Source organism: Cucumis sativus, unplaced genomic scaffold (genome assembly GCF_000004075.3).
Source record: "Cucumis sativus cultivar 9930 unplaced genomic scaffold, Cucumber_9930_V3 scaffold93, whole genome shotgun sequence".
NCBI lineage: Eukaryota > Viridiplantae > Streptophyta > Magnoliopsida > Cucurbitales > Cucurbitaceae > Cucumis > Cucumis sativus.
This window is the reverse complement of record NW_022279582.1, coordinates 46,155-62,764: the sequence shown is the minus strand read 5'-3', so window position 1 is coordinate 62,764 and position 16,610 is coordinate 46,155. Positions and strand designations below refer to the sequence as shown.

At 35.5% G+C, this 16,610-nt stretch overlaps 2 protein-coding genes across 6 annotated transcripts; both read left to right on the top strand.

Moving 5' to 3' along the window:
• Positions 1-741: 741 nt before the first annotated feature.
• On the top strand, positions 742-4,535 carry LOC116406378 (U11/U12 small nuclear ribonucleoprotein 31 kDa protein-like). 5 transcript variants are annotated; one of them, XM_031890098.1, is made up of 5 exons: positions 743-1,608; positions 1,714-1,779; positions 4,045-4,141; positions 4,217-4,226; positions 4,393-4,535. In XM_031890098.1, exon 1 carries the CDS (start codon positions 790-792, stop codon positions 1,492-1,494), a length of 705 nt encoding a protein of 234 aa, XP_031745958.1. In that variant the 5' UTR covers positions 743-789; the 3' UTR covers positions 1,495-1,608; positions 1,714-1,779; positions 4,045-4,141; positions 4,217-4,226; positions 4,393-4,535. The 5 variants fall into 5 exon arrangements, with proteins under 5 accessions (XP_031745956.1, XP_031745958.1, XP_031745955.1 ...); XM_031890095.1 differs by having other exon boundaries at positions 4,217-4,306; positions 4,393-4,427; XM_031890097.1 differs by lacking the exon at positions 1,714-1,779.
• A 2,535-nt stretch (positions 4,536-7,070) lies between these two features.
• On the top strand, positions 7,071-7,682 carry LOC116406379 (NAD-dependent malic enzyme 2, mitochondrial-like). The gene is made up of 3 exons (XM_031890099.1): positions 7,071-7,153; positions 7,233-7,339; positions 7,577-7,682. The coding sequence occupies exons 1-3, from the start codon at positions 7,085-7,087 to the stop codon at positions 7,668-7,670; spliced, it is 270 nt and encodes an 89-aa protein (XP_031745959.1). The 5' UTR covers positions 7,071-7,084; the 3' UTR covers positions 7,671-7,682.
• Positions 7,683-16,610: the final 8,928 nt, after the last annotated feature.

Here is a 16,610-nt window from a genome sequence, read left to right as displayed (position 1 = left end):
ACAATCGTGTTTTAAAATATATATTTTAAAAAATATTTATACGTACAAATTTCTTTTGTTTGTTATATATACTAAAAAATATTTTTATAAAAAATCTTCAAGACTAATCGATGACAACGGTCGTCGAAGTTGATTATCGGAAGTTCGTCGATGGAGTCACTAGAGATGATGGTGGGAGATTGGCCGACCATGATCATTGAAGATTAGCCTAAACCCAAAAGATAAATAATTTTTTTGTAATAAAAGTAAACTAACATTTGACTGAACAATTTTCTCTATTCCTTTTGACTTCTTTTGGATTTTTTTTCTTTTTCAAAATAAGAATGGTCACTTTGATTCTCAATTTTGTCGGATTATAATAATTTATACTCAAACACATAATATAATAACTCGTACTATAATAATTTACACATAAACACAAATTATAATAACTAATATTATAATATTATGTACCCTAAACACGACTATAACAACTTAAACTATAATACTATGCACCAAACTTCTCCTAAAAGAATTTGTTTATATGAATATGATGTCTCTCTAAAGATGAAGAAACAATTTATTTATAGAGAGTGATATTGCAAAAAGTTAGTGAAACTTAGGAGTGAGCATTGACTTTAAAAAAAATCAATTCAAACAATCGAAATTAACCAAATCTATTTATTATTTAATATTAAATAAAACAAACCGCTCATAGTAATTGTCTCGTTCCTAGATTTGGTCGATTTCCTAAACCTTAAGTCTATATTTTCATTCTATAGGTTTTGTTTACAGCACTCGGGTGAAAAAATGGCGCCCAAGGGAAAGAAAACCAATAGCCCTACTAGCGACAGCGACGAGGACGAAACCTTCTATTACCGGTATCCCTCCGCCCCCTCTTCTGACCCGTCGCTGCCGTCGTCTTCACAGTCGCACTTCTCATCGCAATCGCACTCACACTCACACTCTTCCACTAAGTCTGGCGGTGGTTCTGGAGGTTTGGTTCCTTCGAAGTCTACTCTCTATGTTTCCAATTTCGACTATTCACTCACTAATTCCGACCTCCACACTCTCTTCTCCAACTTTGGTAAGATCGCTCGTGTTACGGTGTTGAAAGATCGACAGACTCGCAAGTCTCGCGGCGTTGCCTTCGTCCAGTTTATTTCTCAGGATGACGCGGTGAAGGCCGCGAAACAGATGCACGGGAAGATTTTGAATGGCCGTGTTCTTAAGGCTGCTATAGCGACTGATAATGGTCGTGCCGCTGAGTTTATAAGGAAGAGGGTTTATAAGGATAAGAGTAGGTGCTACGAGTGCGGCGCAATTGATGGGCATTTGTCTTATGAATGCCCTAAAAATCAATTGGGGCCAAGGGAGCGACCAGAACCGAAGCGGGTAAGAAGGGGTGGAGTTGGTGCTAGGCACGAGGAGGATTGGGATCAGATGTTGGAGAAGGGTTTGAGGATGACAGTTGGGCCTCGGTGGTGGACGGAGATGCAGACCAGAGACTCCTGACTGGCGGTGAGAACATTGTAGAGAAGAAAAAAGAGAAGAAAGCAAGTTATTTCAGTGACGAGAGCGACGAAGATGATTAACTGAGCCTGTCTCTTTGGGAAGAGTTTGTAAAAGGTGCGTGGTTTTTACTATTGTATTGTTTTTATCTGCCGTTCCATTATATTTTGAACCTCTATTTCTGGTTGATTTTGGTGCATGATTTTTGGGTGGCATTGTTAGATGAGATAAAGCTTACAGAGTTTAGATTTTGGGCTGCCGGGTGCGATAAGTAATAATGAGTTACAGGTATGTAGTCTACACTTCGTGGTAATGTCAGGAGTAGTCAGGATTGGAATACTAACTCTTAACCTATGGCACTTGCTCTCCACCAATAGGTTAGTAATTGAAACTAGAAATGTTATGTTGAATTCAAAGACTCTCTTTGGAGAGCTGAAATGTATGAGTTTAATTACAAATCGGCTCTAAAACGCTGAATCCAACCATTGGTTATTGATTACATTACATTACAATCTCATCCGATGACGGTCTACCGAATACCCCAAGGATTTAGGCACCGCTGTTAACAGTATATGAGCACTACACTGGAATTTGGAAGTGGTAATAAATACTCATCTTCCAATGCCTCCTGTTTTCTTTTAAGAGTTAAGGATTTCTGCAGTCAGAGAGTATAAGTTGTATTCAATCTCATGAGCATGAGCAATATTTGTATTTTTGTACATTTTGGAATTCCCATATCATGATCTCGGCGTTTAATGCCAAGGGCTTGATTTCCCAATGTGCCAAGACTTGTCCAAAGGATTCTTTGATCAAACATTATTGTTATTATTATTCTTTTTGAGGAGACATTTCTTTTATCAGAAACATATAAATAATTTCATTGATGGGATGAAATTACAAAAGAGCACATATGCTGCGAGAGATTACAAAGATTATTCCATTGTGATATAAGAGTAAGATTGTAATAATGAAAGTGTGGGGTGAATTTACACCAAGTGAAGGTTGTATACAAAAGATGATCGAAAAGTGAGTGAAGTCGGATTCCTTATCTTTGAAAGTACGATGGTGGCATTTGTTTCAGATGAGCCAAAAGAGAACTCTTCACTAAGATTAGATGAAAAGCAAGGGTGGGGAACTCCAGAAAACCCAAGGGACTTGGGAGAAAAATCAATCCAATGACATCAATCGATAATGAGAGTGAAGTCATTACTTAAACCTTTAAAGTGGATACACGTTCACCAATTTTAAGGTTCATACCTTGTGGTTTGGATCAGTGTTAGGTGGTCTGCTCTCTTCTAGTTAGCATCATAGTTCAACATTTTAACCTAATATATTGTAATCCTCTTCTTCCTACTGACTATTTGTCCATTTAGGCACATTTTCTAATAATTTTGCTTTTAGTTTTGTTTGTTTTCTTCTGTTCAAAGACTAGGAAAGAAAAAGTAGTTTTCAAGAACATTTTTATCAATTGTTCAAAGAAGTTTAGTCATAAGTAATTTTCATAAGCATAATTTTGTGAAACAAAATTGTTGCCAAATAGAGGCTTAAGTTTTTTTAGCTTTCAACTTGACTTTGTGATCAATCTCTTCATGTTTGAAAGAAGAAGGCATTTGCCACATTTTAGCGAAGAAGGCATTTGCCACATTTTAGCTTTCTCCCCTTTACCACTTTGTTTTAGTGGAGCTACGTGAGGAAAAGGTGCCATGTCTCTGAACTATTTTGATTTATCATTCATATAATTTCTTACTTCTAAATCTCTGATGTACCGCAAAAAATATTGCTAATATATTTGAATCTATCTATTCTATAACTTATATTCTTGCACTTTCAATGCTTTGATCATAGTCACAAGATGTGTGTGGAAACAACAAAATGCAACCTTAAACATATTGGGTTAAAGAAATATTCGATATCACTGATTTCAACTTTTGATTATCACTGATTCATCTATAATTTTGGCTGGATCCATGATCTTCCTAACTCATAGTAGTATATGTTTATCATAACCAATACGTCTTACTGTCGTTACAACATCTTTGTGGGTTTTTGTTATTGTTTTGCTTTGTTTTAGCTGTTGGTTTATTTGACTAGTGACTTACATGAGATTTAGTCTACCTTGACATTTCTCATAACACGACCCGTCCTTGTCTTCTGAGCTAAGAGGATCAGGCTTAGTCAAGTCTACCGTCACATTTCAATTTAATGATCTATTATGTTTGATTTTTCGTGAATTTGTGTTACTTAATATGATCTATTTTGTTTCTCGCTTATCAAATAATTGGAATCAAGAGGAGATTTGTTTAACATTTGATGAGAATGGTGATGCGTTAAAGATTCGATTTTATTGCCAAGTGTCTTCGTGAGATTATGTCTTTCGGTAGTGTTGAAAGAGCTACTGTTTCTAATTTTGGTTCATTTCTTGTTATGGGAGATTGGTTTAAGATATGGAATAAATGTAGTTCATTTCAGGGTAATGATGTTGCAAAGCTTTTTAATATTCCTTCACACAACCATGGTTCCCTGTATTCAGTCACCTTTATTTTCTTGTGGCAGGCTACATTAAGATATATCAAGGTTGGAGACCAAAGTTGAGAGGCTAAAGTCGGTAGTACAAGTTAAAGATAGGGAGATTGCAACAGTTACACGAATAGTACAATCTCGAGACTTGTCTAAATTCCATGATTTCTCTCTATTTAACATTGAACAAGGAAGTTCTTTTCCACAGGAAGCCAAAGGTAAGGCTGCTTTTAAAGCTCAAATTGACAAGCTACAGTAGGAAAATGTTGAACTCCAGAGAAGGGTTATTGGCAATCAGGTTATGGTAGTTGGATGCTGTGAGATAGATACTAGTTTCTATGTAATAATTTTAGTACTAATGTTGTTTTCTGTTTGTGTGCAAAGCAAGTAAGAACTCAACAAATACATGAGATGAAGAAGAAAGAAAAGGAGTACATCAAATTGCAGGTGAGAACCTACAGGGTATAGGAATACCTACAGGAAAGCTGGATATGTATGTTGCTGCTGCTGGCATAAACCCTCAAAGAGTATGTTTTTCTTAGACAAGCTCAACGCCCTCCCTTCATCCAATGGTTGTTTATCCAACTTGATTTCAATCAGTTGTGGCTATTGTTTTAATTGTTTATAGGATTGCCTGCATTCAGATTGTTTTATCTTCTCATGTTGGGCTACTTCCAAGAAATTTTTTAAGCGAAGGGTGGATAATAGCTCGCTTGTTTAGTCTAAACTTGGGGGATTTCAAATTTTGCCCAAATTTCAAAATTTTTCAAAAGTTTTTCATTACAATAACGAGCATCATAACTTCTTAGATCTTGCATAAAAGGCATGACTGTCAACCCTTGAGCACTAAGCTCGGGTTTGTGACGTGAGATTCTGAATTTTGAGAATAAGCTTATGTCCTTTTTGTTTTTGCTAAGTTTCAACTAATACACTCGGTATTTATCTTTGTGCTTATGTGATAGATTTGTTATGCACTGTAGTGATGTGGGGTGTTTCCTTATTTTCTGCATCTTAACTACCTTATTTCCTGCATTTTAACTATCTTATTTCCTGCATCTTAAATACCTTATTTTCTGCATCTTAAATACCTTATTTTCTGAATCTTAGTTGGTACTGAAATTTGGTTTGTTTCAGTGAAAGAGGCACTATCAGCATTGACATGTACATGTGATTTTAGGCATGAACCAGGAGAGTGAGAGTTTTAGTGTGCCGTGTTTAGAATTTGCCGATATCTTTTTCCCGTTCCAGCAAGTATTCCTGATTGTGGGGGTAACTCTCAAGTCTGCAGTCTTTTCTTCATGAAATTTGTAGATTATCTAAGAATACTAATATCATTTAATGTTGACATTTTTTTAGCAACTTTTCTTAACCCCACTTTTTGAATTTCATTAAGTTTACTCTTGTTTAATTGACAGATTCTTCCAGTAATGCTAGATATTGGTACTAACAACGAGAAGTTACTTAATGATTCTCTTTGTAAGTGAAAGGGAAACCTTCATGTCGTTTATCTCCATATTTTCCATGTAATGTATTGTGCTTATATTGATCTGTTTCTGTTGTCAATGGCGATATATTTGGGTTTTTTGTTGTTGTTGTGGTGGTGGTGGTGAAATATTTTATTTAAGTCTCTAGTTAATATTTATGCTTACTTAACAGAAAATTTGTTGCTTGAGCTTGCTTCATTTGGTTCTTTTACTTGTTTAAGTCCTCCTCTAACTAATTATACATTTCGTCCTTTTACTTGTTTAAGTCCTCCAAAAAGTATTCATTACTTTAATAAATTCCCTCACCAGCATCATCACCTCTTATTCAACAAACTGTTTTTTCCCAAAAGCAAAAAAGGAAAAAAAAAAAAAAATAAAGACAATCAAGAACAACCATCAACTACATGAAAAAAAAAGAGAAGAAAAAGATAGCTACCGAAAAACATTACTACCCATTTTCATTATCATCATCCTCTACTATGCTTTTCCACCTTCTTCTAACCCATTTTTCCATTGCAGGATTTATTGGAGTTGAGGAGTCCCACAATCTTTATGTTCTGTTTGTTTTTCCATCACTTTTTCAAGGCTGTTCAATTGGAGTTCCATCTTCAGGTAATATTAATGTGTTTGTTTCTAAGATAATTTTGTTAAACACTTGTTTTTGTTGTCCCCATCCACCAGCTGTTTGGTGAAATGCCGCATTGAATAATTTTGTGGGTTCTTGGGAAGCGTGTGATCTATGTGTTGTGGAATTTGTATAATTAGTTAGAGTGATTTAGGAAAACTTTTGTATTTGTAGTTGAATAGATAATTCATTCCATATTTAGAGCATGATTAAGAGTTATTTTGAAATTGTTAAAATTACTTCAAAAGATATTTGGATAATTTAAATGACTTTCTATTGTATGTTGATCACGTTTGATAGATCGAAAACTTTTCTTCTTCTTCTTCTTCTGTTTCTTCCTGCTGCCTATTTGACCTGCAACTTTGAGTGTAGTTGCTTGGCTGTCTAATTGCCACCACTCAAAGTCACTCCTTCGCCTTCTTATCACTCTTAATTTTCTTGACAACAAAGTCAAACTGCTACAGAACAATCGAATTTTCGTTTGATTAATTTTCTATCCACAGAGGCTTTTGTATGTTGATCACCCTTGTTTTCTTTGAAAAGTTTAAAATTCCATACACGATATATTGGGAAACTTTCACATTTCTCGGGACATTAAAAGCTCAAGAGCATTGATTTTGAGCAAAATAAAAATGAAAATCCCTTTTAATTTCCGGCAACACCATATTTGAAGTTCATTGTATTTTCTTCTTCCAACTACAGGTTGACGTGATTGTCTTGACAGATGGAAGTCGTATTCTTGGCCTCGGTGACCTTGGAGTTCAGGGAATAGGAATACCTAGATTGGAGGGAGAAGAGTATCTATCTATTGTTGATGAATTTATGGAAGTCGTGGATACATGTTGGCCTAAAGCTATTGTTCAGGTTTATTGGTTAAGATATCAAATTTTTAACTGTGTTCACTGCCAGTAATCAGTATCGTAATCTCGCAATTTGATTTTGAATGATGCCAGTTTGAGGATTTCAAATGAAATGGGCTTTTGAAACATTACAACGTTATCGTAAGAGGTTCTGCATGTTCAACGATGACATACAAGTGAGTAGTTCATGTTGTATTCATGCAGTTGATAATTACTTAAAAGGACATTCATTTTCGTTTATTTCATTTCATAAAGGGAACTGCTGGTGTTGCTCTCGCTGGACTATTGGGAAATGTGAGAGCTCAAGGGCAGCCATTGAGTGATTTTGTTAACCAAAAGATAGTAGTGGTAGGGGCTGGAAGGTATTGTCAGCTGTTTAACTTTAACATTTTCTCCAAATAGCAATACTGCTAACTATTTAGGGATCGTAAGCCTTGTCCTCTTTGTTGAAACAAAAGTGGTTGTTTGAAAGAGGAATTACTATTACTATTACTACGTGAATATAAGAGAAATGAAAACTTTGGAAACTATAGTTCAATCCTTTTGGTTTAACCTTCATTTGTTTCAACATGCTGTTTTTTCTCCTCTTTCAACTTCAGTGTTGGGCTCGGTGTTCTTAACATGGCTATTCAGGCTGTTTTGAGAATGGTAGGGAACAACGATTCTACTGCAAGAAATCGATTTTTTTTCTAATAGACAAAGATGTAAGAATCTTTTTCAAACTTTCATTTCTCAATTTATGCATCAGTCTGTCCAAGTTTTTCCTTCCATGAGAGTTACTGATTTCAGAAACCAATCGGATGGGGTTTGGAATTTGGGTAGCTTTATTATGGGTTAATTTGTATGACGCAGTTTCGTGTGAAAAGTATGAGGCAGTTGAAGAAGTTAAATGACTTGTGGTGGTAGTAATCAGTGTCAAACTCATGTGGTTTTTAACTTACAAAGAAAGAGGAAAAATATCAACTTAGTCCGATGCAGATTAGGGTTTTAAGTCTTCTATCTAATTGTTTGTGTGATAAATGCAGTTACTTTATCAAAAACAAAGAAGAAAAGGAAGGGACCACAAGATTCTTTAGTATTTTAATTTTATTGCATTACATTATATTCAATCTTCATTTTTCTTGGTTGTGCTGCAAATGGTGTTTCTTCTATTATGGATTTGCATTATACAACATTGCCATATTAAGTCATAAAGTTATGAAAATTAGAAACACACCCTTTGTAGGAGAGAACATGATCCTTCCTTTGAAGTAAATTGAGAGAATTTCCTCTACTGCCTCAATTTTAAGGCTTGAGGTTTGAAGAACAAGGATGAATAATCAACGAAAAAGGAATGAAGAGGTTTCTCGTTTAGGGAAAATAGCGATTTTTCGTTTTTCATACTTCCAAAACGACACAAGTATGAACTTATTGTGTATTAAATTGATCGAGAGGCCTTCCAATTGTTTGTTAATCTATAGTTTCTGTCTCTATTTTAATTAACTGCTACATGTAGAAGCCTAACTAACTTAGTTAGAGTTCTATCAAAAAAAGGAAAGAAAAAAAGGAAGAAGAAAGATCATGTGATAAATTTATAGAAATGCCATGCAATTATTTTCTAACTATTAATTTATGTTTCTGTGGTAAATTACTGCTACTAGAAATCTAATTGTGTTCGGTTAGTTAGACTTCATGGGTTTGATTTTTTTTTTTTTTTTTGTTAAAGAGGTTCCATAAGTATACCGATGGTTTTGAAATTTTGATTTGATGCATGTCTGAGAAATTTCAAGGCTAAATTATACAGAATACCCATAAACTTTGTACTTTATATAAAAATACCATTGAAAATACACCAAAACATAAACTACCAAAAGTGTTAAAATACAGTTAATATAATTATCCTAATTTTAGTAATAAATGAAATTGAGAGAACTTTCTTTGATTTTCAGGAACAAGGATGAATAATCAATGAAAAAGGAATGAAGAGGTTTATCCATGCAAGCTTCAAACCAAAGCCAAGGATGTCGATCCTTCCAGGGGAGTCCAAAGTTCTCCCTTATTTTTCTTTTATTTTGATTTTCAAAAGTTTGCAATTTTTTAAGTGGGGGTGGGCAATTGCTTGCATGTTTAGTCTAAACTTGGAGGTTCAAATTTTGCCCAAATTTCAAAATTTCTAAAAAAAATTTCCTTACAATAATGAGCACTATACCTTCTTAGATTACTTAGATCTTGCATAAAAAGCATGACTAGCAACCCTTGATCACTGAGCTTGGGTTTGTGATGTAAAATTCTGAATGTTGATGAGTATATGTGCTGAAATTTGAGAATAAGCTGCCAGTGTTTTTTGGTTTAAGCCCATTTTTAGCGATATCTTATGGAGATGTGAATGCATGATTGAGAAAATGGTATGTGTGTTGTGAATGCTTGATTGCATGCATATAATAAATAAGTGCATGGATACTTTTCTAGCTTTGTCTTCCTTTGTTTCTTTGCCATGACTTACCTATGATGCGCTTAGTCCAAACCTAGCCTAGATAGAGTTAAAAAAGGATAGGAGGTACTCTTTAGAAATTGAGATGGTTTTAACAAATTTGTCTTGTCAAACATGAGTTTGGAGCCTCTTGTCTAGCCACAATGAACTAAATCCCTTTAGAAAGGGTGGGCATTAACAAATCTTGTTGTCACTTCGAAGGGAGCAGTCAAACTTAGAAACTAAGTGTAGAACCATAGAAAGGTTACCCCATCGGTTATTGTGTGCGTACCAAAGAAAGAAAAGAGAGACTTGCAAATGTAAAACTTAAGACAGCGAGACAATTAAGAGCTAAAAAAAAAAAGAACATATGCATTATACATCAGAAAAATCCCATAAAAAAATGAAGGGAAACTTCACTTTTGGCCTAACCAAAAGCAGACCACCTACTCTTAGCGTTCTAGACATAGCATTGAGTTTGATGAGGGCTTTGAAAATAGGAGGAATCCTCCCCGTTCCACACTAGGGGAAAAACGAGACTTGTCACTCCGAAGGGAGCAGTCAAACTTAGCATTGAGTTCAAGGTATCCTTCTTAGATTCTTGAATCATGACTACATTAGGACTACAATAGTTGATGAATTTTTTAAGTGCACGTTTAGAGGGGTCGTTCAAACTCCTAGTGCTCCAGGAGACAACCTTCATAATGACTGGGAGGAGGAAAAGGCAGTTGCACATCTAATTTAAGCCATAATGATTCCACAATCACCGACTATAGACACTAAATCATTAGGCAAATCCAGGGGAATTTTAATAGGGAGAATATCTTCATCATTGAACAAGACATTCAGATCCATCCATTAATTTCTGGGACTAATTTAGGGTCAACTTCAGTTTGGGGACTGCCAATTTAACTGATCTCAACAGTAAGTTGATTAAGTTCGGCAGTAGAGGGACACGAGACAAGGCATCTACTGCTTTGTTTTCTAGTCCCGGTTTATACACGACATCAAAATTGTAGCCAAGAAGCTTAGCAATCCACCTCTGATGTTGAGGTTGGATAACCCTTTGTTCCAATAAAAGTTTCAATGATCGTTGATCAGTTTTCACTACAAACCTCTTGCCCAAAAGATAAGGTCTACAGCGTTGCACAACCAAAACTACAGCCATTAATTCCCGTTCATAAAATGGTTTAGCACGATCCCTCATAGCTAATGTCTGGCTCAAAATAAGCAATTGGCCGATGATTTTGAATTAAGACATCACCTACCCCGTATCAAGAAGCATCGGTCTCTATTTCAAATGGTAAGGAAAATCTGGCAGTGCTAAGATTGGGAGAGTCATCGTAGCCATCTTTAAATTCTCAAAAGCTTCAGCAGCTGCAACAGTCCATTCATATGCTCCTTTCTTCAATAATTGAGTCAAAGGAGCAGCCACACTTCCAAATTCATTACAAATCTTCGATAATATCCTGTCAACCCAAGAAATCCACGAACTTCACGGACATTAGTGGGCACGGGCCATTCTTTGATAGATCTAATTTTCTCGGGATCAACCTTTACACCCTCGCCCGAAATTATATGGCCAAGATACACCCTTGCCCGAGAGTCCACATTTGATTCAACACAAACTCAAGCATGTGACAACCTTCTCTTATCGAATTTTATGTTGTTGTTGAATTTAAAGAAATCAAATAATTATCAATCAACTTTTAAAAAATAAAAAATTTGTTTCTAGACATCATATTCTTACCGATTAAAATTCAACTTACATATTCTCTTTTTTACTTAATATCTAAAATTTACATATACTTTAAAATTTATTTCTTCTCTTTTCATTTTTTTCTCATATTTCATTTTTTAAGATTTAAATAGTTTTTTTGTTTTATCTGTACTTTTTTTGATAGGTTATGAGTTATGAGCTTATAGTTTAGCATTGTTAGGTCGTTTTGAAAATTCAAGTGATACTCCAAGGTTATTCTTGGAATATTCTTTTACATTATACTTGTTAAATCACTATTTAATTTATCAAGAGCTTGATAAATAACCACTAAACTAAAACCATAGATGATAATTGATAGACCACTAGTACATGTTCTATCACTAACTAACAGACGGTAAAACATTGTTATATTTGTGAATATCTTCAGCAATTTTATCATTTAAGACAATTTTTCGTATAATATCGACATGAACATCGTAAGAAAACTCAAATTGAGTAAGTTAAATTTAAAAAAAATTGTATGAATGTTTCGAGAACCATTAATTATAAATTCAACATTTTTGAATGAAAAATTGGATTGGTTTGTGGTGACGGCTAACATGCATGTCTAACAATTATTTTCAATTTCTAATACTTTCATCCACTGCCAAAGTTGGAAACTAATGTTTTTATCTTATTAAATGAAATTTCACATTTCTTGAAAATTTTGGATTATAATTATTTGAAAAACAAAATATATATTTTTTGCTTTATCGTTACTGAAAATTTTATCTCGTAAAATTTGTTTTTTTAGTCTAAATTTTAAAAACAAAATATTTGTTTTAGTTATAAAGAAATTGTTTTGGGTTTTAAATGGGTTTTATCACAAATAATTCAAATATATTTTAATCCCTCATCTCCCCTTCTCTCTCACTCACGTTTCAAATTTCTTCCCCTACTTCTTCTCTAACGGCTCTCTCTGTCTCTCTACTTTCTCGTCCTCTCCCCTTCTCTTATCTTCTTCGTCTTCCTCAAAATCGCCCTAACAGCGCCGGATTTCTCAACTGTCGATCGAGTGACAACCATGCCTGCCTGCTTGACAAAGCCTTTTCGGTCTACCAATAAAGGAAAAACGATTGCTGGTGACACGAAAGCTGTGCTCAACGCTCTTTTTCCTATTCCACTGCGCGTCGTGGTCTTTCCCTTGCTGGTTGGATGACTACTATGGACGAAGAGCACACTACTTCCAGTCTCTGGTCGATAAGTACCAAGGAAGGTAAATTCCAGCGGAGAAAGTCGAGAGCTCCTTAGTTGATCACAAATCCTTCCAAATTCTTTGTTCGTAGACTAATTTGAAATCCTTCCAAATTCTTTGTTCGTAGACTAATTTGAAATCCTTCCAAATTCTTTGTTCGTAGACTAATTTGAAATCCTTCCAAATTCTTTGTTCGTAGACTAATTTGAAATCCTTCCAATATGGATCCATGCTGTCTTTTATATCCATAAGATACCAATTAGATTGTGTTAATTATTGTTTATTATTTTCTAATGGTCACTTGTTGTGCAATATCTTTCTTTTAAGTCATTGGCTACTTGTTGTGAAATGGTGTCACTTCTTAGGAACGTTTTGGGGAGCATGGAGGCTGTTTATTTGAGTCGGAAGGCCACTGCAAAATCTGTTTTGGAGTTTGTTCGATCTGTCCATGATGATACAAATTTGTTATGATCATATTGCATTTCAGAGTTTTCGTGGGGATCCTCTCCGCTTTTCTTGCCTAAGCAAAACCCGACCCCCGCCTAGTAGGTACTTAGAGTTCTTTCACCCAGCATGGCAGCCTGTGAGAGGGAGCGAGAAAAAAAAGAGGGAGCCAAGCCAGCCGCTTAGGTCAAGTAAAATGCGCGCCGAGATCCCCCGGTTTCAGAGTTTTCGTGGGGATCCTCTCCGCTTTTCTTGCCTGAGCAAAACCCGATCCCGCCTAGTAGGTCCTTAGATTTTTCTTCACAAGCATGGCAGCCGGTAGAGAGGGAGAGAGATAAAAAAGAGGGAGCCAAGCCAGCCGCTTAGATCAAGTAAAATGCGCGCCGAGATCCCCCGGTTTCAGATTTTTCGTGGGGATCCTCTCTGCTTTTCTTGCCTAAGCAAAACCCGACCCCTGCCTAGTAGGTACTTAAAGTTCTTCACCCAGCATGGCAGCCTTTAGAGAGGGAGCGAGAAAAAAAGAGGGAGCCAAGCCAGCCGCTTAGGTCAAAAAGAAGAATTATCATTCCCAGCCAAAAAGTTGAAAGCGTTTTGGTTTTCACCTCCCTCCATTTCTAATGCTGCTGATGATGGTGATGGAGTCAATGGACCTCTGCCAAGAGTGTTCATATCACAAATTCTCGTGGATTAGTTGAGTAAATAAACTCAAGGTGCGTTTCACCAAATTCTCGATATGCAAAAATCTGAATATATTTTTTTCCTGAAATTTGGCTACAACCTGTATCTTGGTGCTGCAGTAAGTGTATTGTTTTTTTTTAAAAGACAAACTACTAGCATTTTTATTATTGAACTGATGAAAAAAATTCAGACAAATTAATCATTTACCTCATTTTTCCCTCCTCTCAAAATACATCATGGAAAGAATAAAACAAACACAAAATCAATAACGTGAGGCAAACCACAATTTGAACCATGCACAATGCTCTCTCTTTCTAGACTTTTAATGCACGGTCATTCTGTTTTCCGGCACTGGTTGTAAAGCAGTTCTCACTTTCACGCCACCTCCAACAACTTTTGTGTTGATGTTATATTTTTCCATCTTCTTATGGTTAAGTTGGAGTTTTTCCTTGAACAACTTCCTCAGCTACCTTAGGCTAGTATTATCATTCTTCACCACTAACTGAATGAACTTTGCTTTGTTCTGTTCTTTTTCAGCTTCTTCTTCCTCAGCATCTGGGTTGTCCATTAGCAAACTAATGGTTTGTTCTTCAACGGGAGATTTGGCTTCTATTGTTGGCCTAGGGAATTGGTTTGCCAATGATTGAACTGCATTGTTGTTGGAGGATGTGATAGTGATTTCCACCAAAGCTTCCTCACATTGAACAATGGCATTTGGGATTTCTGGTTGTGAGTCGATAGCTTCGACAATTATGTCTTTAGGAAGAGTTTTTTCTTCCATTTTCCATTGGATCTTGACATCAACCAAATCATCAGAAACATTCTCAAGGAACTCCTCTGTGGACTTATTGATAATTGTATCATCTTCTTCAGCTTGAACAGAACTTTTCTCCATTTTTGTTTCCTTCTTGTCTCCTTCAATGTCAGCATCTGATGCTACATTTTCGGTTGTGGGATCTGATCATTTTCATCTTGATCGTCTTTCACTTCCAAAGATTCTTCATCACTGCTCAAGGCATCATCTCCATCAACTTCAGTTTCTTCTTCCACATTTTCGTGGGGAAGAGACAGTTCTTCAGCAGAGTTATTCACGTGTGTTTTCTTCTTCAACATCTTCTTCAATTTTATGTTCCAATTCACAGGTAGACTCATTTTGTTGAGATTCAAATTCCATACCAAATTCTTCTGCAATGCTCGATTTGTGAACTTCAGTAACATCCAAGTCTTCAGTAGGCAGAGAAGATTTGTCAGATTCATTGATTTCCTCAGCAGAAATCTCCACAGAATCATCATCTTTCGAAACTTCATTTACTTTTTCATCTTCAGAGATGCATTGCACATCCGAGTTAGCATGAGGTGCCTCTGTTTTAGAATCATCAACGCTCTTTGCACTAATTACATTTTCATCAAAAGATTTTAACAGATCATCAAGAACATTTCTGGCTCCTTCTATGAGAGTGCAGTAAGTGTATTGTTAGCAATGTAGTAGGCATAAGGTAGGAACAGGATGCATTTTGTGTTTTATCCATCTAAGTTTTTGGTTTATGCAAAAAACCTTAGCTTGAATTACAACTTCATATCATTTTTCCTACTGCATTCAAGACATAATCAGAAGATACACTGAATGTTCTTGCATTGGGAAGAAGCATGCTGCTTTGGCTGGTTCTTTGGGTTCCTTCACATGGGAAAAGCCTTCACATTCAGAGTTTGAGCAATTAGCAAGGCTATTATTTCCCATGACTCTGAAACTTATGTTATTTAGTTCACATATTATCGTCGATAATGAACCAAATTTCATTTCTGAATTGCGATTTGACCAAGAATTTGAACACAAAAATGCATATTGTTTTCTTTTTTATTCTTTTCCATTGCGTATCATTTTCTATTGGTCATTTGTTGTGTAATGTCTTCTTCTTAAGTCATTGGTTACTTTGTAAAGAGAAAAACAAAGTGATTTATTTCATCGTTCTACTCTTTCTACAACATTTCCGTACAAAAACAAGAACACTGCTAACAGGTAGATCAAACTTCGCTAAAATTTGTTTCCCTTCTTGGAAGATATTCGTCCATGCCTAAACCTGCAACTGGAAACTGATTGTTTTCGATCATGTCCAGTGCTGAACCCGCAAATGGATTGGAAGGATCAAGGGTGAAGGTTTATTTCTTCTTATCGTTGGTTAGAGTTCTTCTTTCATTTTGTTCTGCTTTGAGTCAATTCCATTGTTTTTTAAGAATTTAAAGTTATGGGTGTGATGATCCTTTGTTAGGAACGTTTTGGCAAGACTGGAGATTGCTTATCTGAGTCGGAATCCCACTGCAAAATCATTTTGGAGCTTATTTGATCAGTTCATGTTGATACAAATTTCTCTTGATCGTAATGCATTTGGAACTTTTGGAGTATTTTTCTTCCTTCCATTTATTTTCAACTTTCAATTTCATTTTCAATTTCTGCGTATTTTTTATTCTTTCTTATGTATATTGTTTTCTAATGGTCATTTGTGGTGCAAATTCTTTCCTTTTAAGTCAATGGTTATTTTGTAAATAGAAAAACAAAGTGAACCATGTCATCGTTCTACTCTTTCTACAACATTTCCATAAAGAAGCAAGAAAACAATAGTCTTTTGTGATTTAACATTTTGCCATTCGTGGCGATACCCTTAAATCTCCTCACAATCTCTTTGTTCTTCCAACAATCATTAAGAAAAATCCCTCGAATCTGAACCCCATGTCTTTTCTTTTCTCCTCACCAGCTAGAATTTTGCCCACTCTCCAAACAAAATCTTTTCAACCTTATTTTTCTTTACTACCCATTTCCAAAAATTTGATTTCCCTCCTCGAAAAATCATCGTCCATGCAGAAACCTGCGGCTGGGAGCTGATTGTTCTCGATCAAGTCTAGTGTTGAACCCCTAAATGGATTGCAAGGATCAAAGGTTAAGGTTTATTTTTTTGTTATCATTGGGTAGAGTTTTTATCTTTTTTTTTCTGCTTTGAGTTAATTTCATTGTTTTTGAAGAATTTAAAGTTGTGGGTTGTGCTGATTCTTTCTTAGGAACGTTTTGGAAAACCTGGAGACTGCAAATCTGAGACGGAATTCTACTCAAAATCC